The 12,871-nt window shown below is 41.1% G+C and overlaps 1 protein-coding gene and 1 pseudogene across 4 annotated transcripts in view; one reads left to right on the top strand and one right to left on the bottom strand.

The window, feature by feature from the left end:
- Positions 1-3,966: 3,966 nt before the first annotated feature.
- CLEC4A (C-type lectin domain family 4 member A) overlaps positions 3,967-12,871 on the bottom strand; it is a 38,728-nt gene continuing 29,823 nt past the window's right edge. For 3 of the 4 annotated variants that reach the window (XM_054663032.2, XM_063785445.1, XM_063785444.1), the window contains 3 exons: positions 6,832-6,983; positions 5,662-5,777; positions 3,967-4,432 (listed from right to left, as the gene is read on the bottom strand). In XM_054663032.2, the coding sequence (XP_054519007.1) occupies positions 4,285-4,432; positions 5,662-5,777; positions 6,832-6,983 (416 nt within the window). In that variant the 3' untranslated portion in view covers positions 3,967-4,284. Of the gene's footprint in view, positions 5,264-5,661; positions 5,778-6,831; positions 6,984-12,871 lie in introns of all 4 variants that reach the window. The other variant, XM_054663034.2, reaches the window with a different exon arrangement.
- On the top strand, positions 7,731-9,035 carry LOC451822 (POU domain, class 5, transcription factor 1-like; annotated as a pseudogene).

Here is a 12,871-nt window from a genome sequence, read left to right as displayed (position 1 = left end):
ATAAATTCACAGAGAAACATGAACACATAATAACAGAAAATGGTATTGGAACAGTGGGAATCAGCAATTTGCACAGGAGTCTTTGGGAGCTGTTGTTCACTGTAGTTGGCCTGAAGTTGGGACAAAATTGGGACAAACAAGATGAGTTTGGTGCTTTGGAAAGTATGAAAGCTACTAATGAACTGTTTTCTCCTTTATCAGAAGTAACTGAAATTAATGAATCCCTTGAAGAAAATCCAGAGTTGTCAACAAATCTATCGGGGAACCAGCTCCCAGTATTTCAACGTAGGTTCTTTTCTATTTTCCCTAAGTGTTGGCCAGTCTGAGAAATAAAGAGAAAGAGTACAAAGAGAGAAATTTTACAGCTGGCCTCTGGGTGTAACATCACATATTGGTAGGACCATGATGACCCCGAGCCGCAAAACCAGCAAGTTTTTATTAGGGATTTTAAAAGGGGAGGGGGTGTACATACAGGGAGTAGGTCACAGAGATCACATGCTTCAAAGGGCAATAAAGATCGCAAGGCAAGGGCAAAATTAGAATTACTGATGAGGGTCTATGCCCCGCTGTGCTGATGAGGGTCTATGTCCCACTGTGCACGTATTGTCTTGATAAACATCTTAACAGGAAACAGGGTTCGAGAGCAGAGAACCAGTCTGACTAGAATTTACCAGGCTGGAATTTCCCATCCTAGTCAGCCTGAGGGTACTTCAGGAGACCAGGGTATATTTCAGTCCTTATCTCAACCACGTAAGACACTCCCAGAGAGGCTGTTTATAGACCTCCCCCCAGGAATGCATTCCTTCCCCAGGGTATTAATTATTAATATTCCTTGCTGGGAAAAGAATTCAGCAATATCTCTCCTACTCACACGTCTGTTTATAGGCTCCCTGCAAGAAGAAAAATATGGCTCTATTCTGCCAGACCCCGCAGGGAGTCAGACCTTATGGTTATCTTCCCTTGTTCCCTGAAAATTGCTGTTGTTCTGTTCTTTTTCAAGGTGCACTGATTTCATATTGTTCAAACACACACGTTTTACAATCAATTTGTACAATAGTGGTCCTGAGGTGACGTACATTCTCAGCTTACGAAGATAACATGATTAAGAGGTTAAAGTAAAGACAGACATAAGAAATTATAAAAGTATTAATTTTGGGAACTGATAAATGTCCATGAAATCTTCACAATCTATGTTCAGAGATTGCAGTAAAGGCAGGCATAAGAAATTATAAAAGTATTAATTTGGGGAACTGATAAATGTCCATGAAATCTTCGCAATTTATGTTCTGCCTTGGCTCCAGCCAGTCCCTCCGTTTGGGGTCCCTAACTTCCTGCAACACAAATCTTGTTATGAAGACGATTGACTGATCACGATGACACTCAGTAACCCTTCAGAACTAGATGAACTACAACTCACATCTGTAATCCCAGCACTTTGGGAGGCCAAGGCGGGCAGATCACCTGAGGGCAGGAGTTTGAGACCAGCCTGGCCAACATGCTGAAACCCTATCTCTACTGAAAATACAAAAATTAGCCGGGTATGGTGGCACATGCCTGTAATCCCAGCTACTCAGGAGTCTGAGGCAGGAGAATCACTTGAACCCGGGAGGCAGAGGTTGCAGCGAGCTGAGATCGTGCCACTGCACTCCAGCCTGGGCGACAGAGCAAGACTCTGTCTCAAAAAACAAACAAAAAAATTTTCTAATGATTGCAGATAAATACAGTATGCTTCTTTTTCACAATACCCTATGATTTTTAGACTAGGCTCTAATATTCAGAATTCATGAAATTATCTATGGTAAACCTAGTTATTAATATTATGTAATTCAAGGATAACATTGTTGTCTTAAACCTAATATAATATTGTAACTTGCTTACATCAATATCTGGATTTGGGTCAAAATACTTAATCATCTTTCCATTGGAAGTAATTGGGAGTAGAGAACTTTTTGTTGGTGGATGTACATACAGTGTCAGATGAAGAACAACACTATCTTAATTTCCCAAGATAGTACATTTGCTGGTGCTATTTTTATACAGTGAAGCAACAGCTTTGAAGCAAAATAAGAAATAAAATATTCAACTTCATTTTAAAAAAGAAAACTGGGAAAGAAAAGCAGAAATAGACAAATAGGATTGCATCAAAATAAAAAGCTTCTGCACGGCAGTGGAAACAATCAAAAAATGAAAGAGTAGCCTACAGAATGGAAGAAAATATTTGCAAACTATATATCTGACAAGGGGTTAATATCCAAAATATGTAAGACAGGGGTGTCCAATCCTTTAGCTTCTCTGGGCCACATTGGAAGAATTGTCTTGGGCCACACATAAAGTACACTAACATTAACAACAGCTAATGAGCTAAAAAATCTCTTAACAGTTTAAGGAAGTTTACAAATTTGTGTTGGGCTGCATTCAAAGCCATCCTGGGCCACATGTGGCCTGCAGGCTACAGGTTGGACAAGCTTGATGTAAGAAATTTGTACAACTCAACAGCAACAAAAAAAACAAATAATTCAATTTACAAATGGGCAAAGAAACTGAATAGACATTTTTCCAAAGAAAACATACAAATGGCCAACAGGTACATGAAAATATGTTCAACATGACTAATCATTAGGGAAATTCAAATCAAAACTGCAATGAGATACCACCCACACAGCTGTTAGAAGAGCTATTATTAAAAAGACAAAAACTAACAAGTATTGGTAAGGATATAGATAAAAGGGAACCTTTGTGCTCTGTTGGTGGGGATATAAATTAGTACAGCTATTATGGAAAACAGTATGGAAGTTCCTCAAAAGACTAAAAATAAAACTATCTGGCGGGGCGTGGTGGCTCACGCCTGTAATCCCAGCACTTTGGGAGACAGAGGCAGGTGGATCATGAGGTCAAGAGATCGAGACCATCCTGGCCAACATGCTGAAAACCCATCTCTACTAAAAATACAAAACTTGGCTGGGCATGGTGGCGTGCACCTGTATCCCAGCTACTTGAGAGGCTGAGGCAGGAGAATCACTTGAACCCAGGAGGCAGAGGTTGCAGTGAGCCAAGATCATGCCATTGCACTCCAGCCTGCTGACAGAATGAGACTCCATCTCTAAATAAATAAATAAATAAATATAAATAAAACTATCATATGATCCAGCAATCCTACTTCTGGGTATATACCAAAAGAAAATGAAATCACTATCTAGAACAGATATCTGCACTTCCATGCTTATTGGACCATTATTCACAATAGTGAAGACACGGAAACAACTTAAGTATTGGCCAATGGATGAAAGGATAAAGAAAATGTACTATGTATATAAAATGGAGTAGTATTCAGCCATAAAAAAAGGAAATCCTGTCATTTGCACAACATGGATGAATCTGGAGGGCATTATACTAAGTGAAATATAATAAGTCATACAGAGAATGACAAATACTGTACAATTCTACTTATATGTAGAATCTTAAAAAGTCAATCCATAGAAACAGAGGGTAAAATGATGGTTGTGAGGGAATGGAGGGCAGTGGAGAAAATCAGGCAATGTTGGTCAAAGGGTACAAATTTTCAGTTCTAAGATGACGAAGTTCTAGAGATCTAATGTGCTGTATGGTGACTATAGTTAATAATGATGCATTGCACACTTGAAATTTTTTGGGGAGTAGATCTTGCTTTGTGTTTGTTGATACCAATGGACAGAATGGAGTAGATCTTAAACGTTCTCACTACACACAAGATTGTTAACTATGTAAGATAATGGGTGTGGGTTAAGTAACTTGATTACGGTAATCATTTTACAATATATATGTATGTCAAATCACCACAGTGTAAACCTTAAATATATACAATTTTATTTGTCAGTGTATATATATATATTATAATATATATATAAAATATAATATATATATATGTCAGTATATATATACAATTATATATCAGTACAGTAGGGATGAAGAGAAAACCAGACAGGAGGAGACACCACATCATATAATTTTATTGGTAAATAATTCTTTAGCAACCAGACAAAAATTAAGAGAGACTCATGTTCTCTCCATGTGTGCACAATGGGGGTCTCCAGTACAGGCTCTGGCACATGAAAAAATGCTCAATAAATGCTCACTTTATGAAAAAGTGAATCAGTCAATGTACAGACCAATTCTCTCATAAGTAGAATAGTTGACAGACCACCTAAATTCTATGGACCTCCCTTACACATAAATAAGAAGAGCTTATTATCTATCCCTACAATGACAGATACCAATCCCACCACCTGTTCATGGAGAATGTTCAGTTCATAAGTGGATCTTCATCATCTCACAAACTGACCTTTGAGGACCAAGACAATTAACATCATTCCAGCCCCATCTTTTGGGTGATTTACGAAAATTTAGCACAACGCAGCGCTCATTGGGATCACTGGGCTCACGTGGATGCCAGAATCTGAAAGCGACAAAAAGGATGAGGGCATTTCTTCAAACAGAGCTTTGAAAAGGGTTAGAGATGGGGGTGAGGAGCGAGGGATGAATTTCATGGAACATAGGGTCAGATATGCCCAAATCCACCTTTCTGCTACTCATCATGCAGCCTCTCCTCCATCTGCATTTCCGGCATTTCCTTTGAAAACTGTGCCTATGTCACTCAATGTTCTCTACCTTACTGCTTTGAATATCCTCACCATAGATTTTCTAGAGGTTCTCTTCTATTTGTCCATCCTTATGTCCTGTTCCTATGGGTCCATCAACCTATAGGGTGTCCTTGTATGATGAAAAGGTTTTACCCTGGTCCCACTTATCAACAGAGTTTTTTCCTTTTTTTAATGCACTGTTTTTAAAGTCTAGAGAACTAGTAAAATCTTTTGAATCTTCTACTTATCCTTGTTATTGGACAAGTAATTTAACTTCCCTGATTCTCAGTTTTTCTATCTAAAAAATAAGGACTAGAGTAATATCACTATTTATTTCATACAGTGGATATGAAGATCGAAGGTGGTAATCCAGTAAAGTATGTATTTTATGTAATTTATGTAATATATGTAAAGTATGTAATTTATGCAATTAAAGAATTACATAAATATGAGATATAAGATTATCAGAATTTAGCATTTTTGCTTCATAAGAAGCATCTTCAGCCTGACTGGGTGTGGTGGCACACACTTGTCATCCTAGCAACTCAGAAGACTTGGGTGGGAGGATCAGTTGAGCCCAGGAATTCAAGGCTGCAGTGAGCCATGATTGCACCACTGCACTCCAGCCTGGTTGACAGAGTAAGACCCTGTCTCAAAAAAGAAAAAAAAGAATTATTAAATCTTAATAATTGGTTATGATCTTAATCAACATGGATTATCACTATGTAGAGACAGGTAAATATACGGGTTAAAAGCACAGTAAGATCCACCTGATTTGAGAACAATTGTTGACACCACTGGGTGACCTTAGCTGAATTATCTACACTCTCCAAGCTCAATTTCCTCATATCTACAGTGGGAAAAATAACAATGTGTGCCTCATAGAGTTCTTGCGCAGATAAATGAGATAATGAAATTATTTAACCTAGTACCCAAGAGCTAAAAGAAGAGTGAGCTATTTTACTTTTATAGCTGATAGCTAGAATACCCTAAGCTCTCTGCATGATCCAGGACCCAAGATTCTTTTATCTCATTCTATACTCACGTGGAACTTTCATTGTATGGTGTCTGATCAACCCATTGCCAATGTCGCTGACCTTCTGGATCCGAGAGCCCCACAAAATAAGCAGATTCTTCTTGCAGATTCTGGAAGATGAAATCCTGAGGGGGGAAAAGAAGGAGTCACAGCCTTTACAGTATTCAGCTTAAACTGAATTCTTAATACCTTAGAGAAACAAGAAGAAAAGGAGAGGATCCAGCAACAGCTGCATTAGAGCTCTACGTAGGAATGGGGATCTCTGGCTGAGCAGGGCAGAATCAAAGACATCGCTTGTAAGCATGATGTTCAGTACATACGGAAGGAATTTTTTTTTTTTTTTTTTTTTTTTGAGATGGAGTCTCACTTTCTGTCCCAGGCTGGAGTGCAGTGGTGCAATCTTGGCTCACTGCACCTCTGCCTCCCAGGCTTAAGCGATTCTCATGCCTCAGCCTCCCCAGTAGCTGGGACTACAGGTGTGTGCCACCATGCCTGGCTAATTTTTGTATTTTTAGTAGAGGCTGGGTTTCACCATTTTGGCCAAGCTGGTCTTGAACTCCCGGCCTCAAGTGATCCGCCCGCCTTAGCCTCCCAAAGTGCTGGGATTACAGGCATGAGCTAGCATGCCCAGCCAGTATGGAAGCAACTTCTATGATCAGAATGAATTCTCATCTCAGGTTTACTTCCCCTCTTTTCTTCACTAAGGGATTACATTCTTCAAAGTTGTACATGAGAAAATTTTGGCAGATTCAGTCATTTTCCTTTCATAACTTCAGGGATTCTTTATTTTCATTCCTGAGTGTTGATTGTGATTCATCATGAGTTAACTTTATTTCTTTTCTCTATTCAACTTAATACCTCTTCTTTGTTAAGTAGTTAATCATGTATAAAACATTTACATATTGAAATAACAAATTGATATTTCAGACTGAAACATTTTCATCCTTCCATTCAACCCTCATATATTTTTAATGTCACAATTTCTTCCGGGGAGGTTAGTTTTACTGAAGCAGGAAGGAGGTATGGAATATAAAGGCTTAGGAGCCCTTTCTACCTATTTTATTGAAAGTCTTCTGCCACAGCGCAAATATCCCAAAGTAACAAAAACCTCCTTCTTAGCCAAGAGAGATATACAAAGATTAGGCAGGGCTCACAGCCCCATTATCTATTAGAAAGTACCTGCTCTTCTTGAGTGTTTATCACCAGCAGGTGAGCCTCCATTCTAGCACAGTCCTTCTCACTGTCTTGCCAAGATGCTGATTCAGTAGAAATAAAGTAGCAGTTGGAACTAAATGACTTCCAATTCTTTGGGCAACAGCTCCAGGCTGTCTCTGTATTGGGAAGAGGGGCACATACGTGCAATATAAATAATCACTCTTAAAAGTGTGTGTATTATTAAAATTAAGAGCCAAGGGAGAGCACATGGAAGCTGGAACTCCCCTCCACACTCAGATGCAACCGGGAGCCCCTGCCCCTCAGGTGGCAAGGAAGCCAAGTCTACCTCAATCAGGCAGTAATGAGGCAGGGCCCCTTTTCTCCTGCTGAAGTGCTATCTGAAAAGCCCAGCTATTACGAAAACATGTTTAAATAAGATCCAGACTCTGAGAATATAATGCAAAAATATCCAGAGTTCAATAGAAAATAAGTCATTATGCTAAGAACCAGTAAGTTTTCAAATTTAATAAAATATAATAATCAATAGATGCCTACAATCAAGACAACAAAAATGGGGCCGGGCACGGTGGCTCACATCTGTAATCCCAGCACTTTGGGAGGCTGAGGCAGAAGAATCGCTTGATCCCAGAAGTTCAAGACCAGCCTGGGCAACACAGCGAGAACCTGTCTCAAAAAAAAAAAAAAAAAAGATAATAAAATTGTTAGAATTATCTGACAAAGATTCAAAGATTTAAAAGCAGCCATGATAAAAAATAAAAATAACAAAAAAAAAACGCTTCAACAAGAAGATACAGACATGCTTGAAACAAATGAAAAACTAGAAAGTTTCAGCAAAGAACTAGAAGATATAAAGAAAAACCAAGATTTCACCATGCCCCCGGCTTGGGGCGCCTTCCTTCCCCATGGCGGGACACCTGGCTTCGGATTTCGCCTTCTCACCCCCTCCAGGCGGTGGAGGTGATGGGCCAGGGGGGCCGGAGCCGGGCTGGGTTGATCCTCGGACCTGGCTAAGCTTCCAAGGCCCTCCTGGAGGGCCAGGAATCGGGCCGGGGTTTGGGCCAGGCTCTGAGGAGTGGGGGATTCCCCCATGTCCCCCGCCGTATGAGTTCTGCGGGGGGATGGCGTACTGTGGGCCTCAGACTGGAGTGGGGCTAGTGCCCCAAGGCGGCTTGGAGACCTCTCAGCCTGAGGGCGAAGCAGGAGTCGGGGTGGAGAGCAACTCCGATGGGGCCTCCCCGGAGCCCTGCACCGTCTCCCCTGGTGCCGTGAAGCTGGAGAAGAAGCTGGAGCAAAACCCGGAGGAGTCCCAGGACATCAAAGCTCTGCAGAAAGAACTCGAGCAATTTGCCAAGCTCCTGAAGCAGAAGGGGATCACCCTGGGATATACACAGGCCGATGTGGCTCACCCTGGGGGTTCTATTTGGGAAGGTGTTCAGCCAAACGACCATCTGCCGCTTTGAGGCTCTGCAGGTTAGCTTCAAGAACATGCGTGAGCTGCGGCCCTTGCTGCAGAAGTGGGTGGAGGAAGCTGACAACAATGAAAATCATCAGGAGATATGCAAAGCAGAAACCCTCGTGCAGGCCCGAAAGAGAAAGCGAACCAGTATCGAGAACCGAGTGAGAGGCAACCTGGAGAATTTGTTCCAGCGGTGCCCAAAACCCACACTGCAGCAGATCAGCCACATCGCCCAGCAGCTTGGGCTGGAGAAGGATGTGGTCCGAGTGTGGTTCTGTAACCGGCGCCAGAAGGGCAAGCGATCAAGCAGTGGCTATGCACAACGAGAGCATTTTGAGGCTGTTGGGTCTCCTTTCTCAGGGGGACCAGTGTCCTTTCCTCTGGCCCCAGGGCCCCATTTTGGTACCCCAGGCTATGGGAGCCCTCACTTCACTGCACTGTACTCCTCGGTCCCTTTCCCTGAGGGGGAAGCCTTTCCCCCTGTCTCCATCACCACTCTGGGCTCTCCCATGCATTTAAACTGAGGTGCCTGCCCTTCTAGGAATGGGGGACAGGGGGAGGGGAGGAGCTAGGGAAAGAGAACCTGGAGTTTGTGCCAGGGCTTTTGGGATTAAGTTCTTCATTCACTAAGGAAGGAATTGGGAACACAAAGGGTGGGGGCAGGGGAGTTTGGGGCAACTGGTTGGAGGGAAGGTGAAGTTCAATGATGTTCTTGATTTTAATCCCACATCATGTATCACTTTTTTCTTAAATAAAGAAGCCTCAACACAGTAGATAGACAAAAAAAAAAAAAAATGGAAATTTTATAATTGAATAATATAATAACCAAAATAAAAAGCTCAGTGGATGGACTCAGCAGAATGAAGGGGATAGAGAGATTAGTGAATTGGAAGACAAAACAACAGAAAATGTCAACTGAACAACAGAAACAAACTAGACAGAAAAGGCTGGGCACAGTGGCTCACGCCTGTAAACCCAGCACTTCAGGAGGCTGAGGCGGGCGGATCACCTGTGGTCGGGAGTTCTAGACCAGCCTGGCCAACATGGCGAAACCCTGTCTCTACTAAAAATACCAAAAAAAGGCTGGGCGTGGTGGCTCACACCTGTAATCCCTGCACTTTGGGAGGCCGAGGTGGATGGATCACCTGAGATGAGAAGTTTGAGACCAGCCTGACCAACATGGTGAAACCCCATATCTACTAAAAATACAAAAATTAGCAGGGCATGGTGGCGCACACCTGTAATCCCAGCTACTCAGGAGGCTGAGGCAAGAGAATCGCTTGAACCCAGGAGGCAGAGGTTGCAGTGAGCTGAGATCGCACCACTGCACTCCAGCCTGGGCAACAGAGCGAGACTTCGTCTGAAAAACAAAAACAAAAACAAACAAACAAACAAAAAACCCACAAAGAAACAAAAAAACTAGACAGAAAAAAAAATAAACAGAGCCTTGTAAAGTGACCCCAAATGTGTATACACCAAACAAAGCTGCAAAATGTATAAAGCAAAACTGATACAATTGAAAGAGGAATTGACAAATATACAATTATAGGTGGATACATCAACACCTCTCTCTCAACCATTGCAGAACTACACAGAAAATCAGCAAGAGCATAGAACTTATAAACATCATCAACTACAAGGATCTAATCCACATTTATAGAACGCTCCACCCAACAACAGAATACCCATTCTTTTCCAGTGCCCCTGGAACATATGCTGAAACAAACCATATCTCGGGACATTAAATAACATCGACTAATTTAAAATTGCTGAAATCATATCGTTTTCTCCAACCACAGTGAAAAGAAACCAGAAATTAATAAAAGAAATAACACAGGAAAATCTCCATACGCTTGAAACTAAACAACACACTTCTAAATAATCCACGAGTCAAAGGAGATGTCTAAAGGGAAATTTTTAAAAATACATTGAACTGAATGAAAATGACAATACAAATTATCAAATTTCACAGGACACTATTCTTCAATCAAAGGAACTAGGGCTCCTCAAAGAAATATCTGATTCCAGGATAGGGACATGAAATGTACAATGTGAGTCTCAAGCATTTTGCAGTCCCAGAAAGTGAGGAAGTGCTAAACCAAAACAAAAGAAAAAACACATTGTGGTGATATGTTAAAGGGTCACAGGAGTCAAATGAAAAAGTTCCCAATGTCCAAAGCTGGAACTACAAAATAGAGCAGTATTGGATTATAAACCAAAATTTAAAATAAATATCCATGAGTTGGACACACAGTGGGGAACAACACACACTGGGGCCTGTGGTGGAGGGAGCAAGCCGGGGAGGGAGAGCATCAGGAAGAACAGCTAATGGATGCTGGGCTTAATACCTGGGTGATGGGTTGGTCTATGTAGCAAACCACCATAGCACACGTTTACCCATGAAACAAACCTGCACATCCTGCACATGTACCCCAGAACTTAAAAGTTGAAGATATATAGATATATATATATATGTATCTCCATGAGTACATGCAGATATAACTAAATGATTATATAAATAAATAAATGGAATAAAAGAGACAAGTATCACCTGGACAAAATTTCAAATAAATTATATAGATACTTGTGATGGTTAATTTTATGTGTCAACTTATCTAGGCCACAGTGCCCAGATATTTGGCCAAACATTCTGGATGTTTCTGTGAAAATGCTTTTGGATGAGATTTACATTTAAATTGCTGGACTTTGAGTAAAGCAGATTGCCCTCAATAATGTAAGTAGATTTCATCTAATCAATTGAAGATCTGAATGGAACAAAAAGAGGACCTCCCCTGAGCAAGAGGAAACTCAGTGCACTGCCTTTGCACTTCATCTGCAGCACTGGCTCTTCAAGGTTCTGCAGCAGATGGTCTTTGGACTCAAACTGCAACTCTCACTCCTGAGTCTCCAGCCTGCTGACCATGACTGATACCATAATCCACCCTCATGAATGGAGAGCATAACTCCCCAGTCCTTAAATGTGGACTGAACCTTCCAAAGAGTGTAGTATGGAAAGGGGTGGGGAGGGAAAGAGTAACTTCACAGTGGAGAAACTTGACAAACACTACCTTAACCAAGTGATCAAGGTCAACATCAATAGTCAAGAATCATTTTGATAATATATGCCCTTGATATGATGTAATGAAAATAGCATTTTACATCTGTGATCTTCCTCCCAAAAACCAATAATCCCAGTATAATTATTAGAAAAACATCAGACAAATTCTGATAGATGGACATTCTATAATATACCTGACCAGTATTGCTCAAAACTGTCAGGGTCATCAAATATGAGGAAAATCTGAGAAACTACCACAGCCAAGACGTGCCTAAAGAGACATGAGAACTCAATGTAACGTGGTGTTCTGGATGGGGATCCTATTACAGAAAAGAAAATGAGGTGAACACTAAGGAAACCTGAAAATTGTGAATTTTAATTAATAATAATATACCAATATTAGTTGATTAGTTGTAAGAAGTATACTATATTCATGTAAGATGTTAACAATAGGGGACAGCATGTGTGCAGAGCAGGGGTAAAATGAGATCTCTTTGCATTATCTGTTCAATTTTTCTGTAAATATAAAACTGTTCTTAAAAATAACCTATTGGTCGGGCATGGTAGCTCACTCCTGTAATCCCAGCACGGGGAGGCTGAGGTGGGAGGATTGCTTGAAGCCAGGAATTCAAGACCAGCCTGGCAACATGGCAAGACCCTCTCTCTACAAAAATTCAAAAAATAAAAATAAAATTGGCCAAGTGTGGTAGTGGGCACCTTTGATCCCAGCTACTGGGAGGCTGAGGTGGAGGATTACTTGGAACCCAGGAGATCAAGGCTACTGTGAGCTGTGGTCACACTACTGCATTCCAGCCTGGAAAACAGAGTGAGATCCTATCTCAAAAATAATCATAATCATAATCATAATCTATTAATTTAAAGAATTTAAATAATTCACATCCATAAAAAAATCATCATCACATTTTCATCACATGGTTTTAACTGATATGTGAAAAAAAGAGCAAATGTGTATAGAAAGTTCAGAAAGAAGCAAAGGTCGAAGAAGTCTAAAAGCTATGTAACCTTTTTCACAATTAAGCTTCTATTTTTTTCCATAGACAAAGTAAAGATATATGAGTAATATACGAATTTTAGGACCAGGCACCGTGGCTCACGCCTATAATCCCAGCCCTTCAAGAAGCTGAGACAGCCACATCACTTAAGCTTAGGAGTTCAAGATCAGCCTGGGCAATATGGTGAAACTCCATCTCTACAAAAAATACAAAAATTAGCTGAGTGTAGTGGCGTGTGCTTGTAGTCTCAGCTACTCAGGAGGCAGAAATGGGAGGATCACTTGAGCCCGGGAGGTCGAGGCTGTAGTGAGCCGTGTTCGCACTACTGCACTCTAGCCTGGGCAACAAAGTGAGACCCTGTCTCAAAAAAACAACAACAAAAGAATTTTATGTCCTATATATTTGGTTTTTGTCTTTTGGGTTTTTTTGAAGCGGAATCTTGCTCCATCGCCAGGTGGAGTGCAGTGGCACAACCTCGGCTCACTGCAACCTCTGCCTCCCGGGTTCAAGCGACTC

Source organism: Pan troglodytes, chromosome 10, assembly GCF_028858775.2.
Source record: "Pan troglodytes isolate AG18354 chromosome 10, NHGRI_mPanTro3-v2.0_pri, whole genome shotgun sequence".
Lineage (NCBI taxonomy): Eukaryota > Metazoa > Chordata > Mammalia > Primates > Hominidae > Pan > Pan troglodytes.
This window is presented reverse-complemented; position numbering and strand designations above follow the sequence as displayed.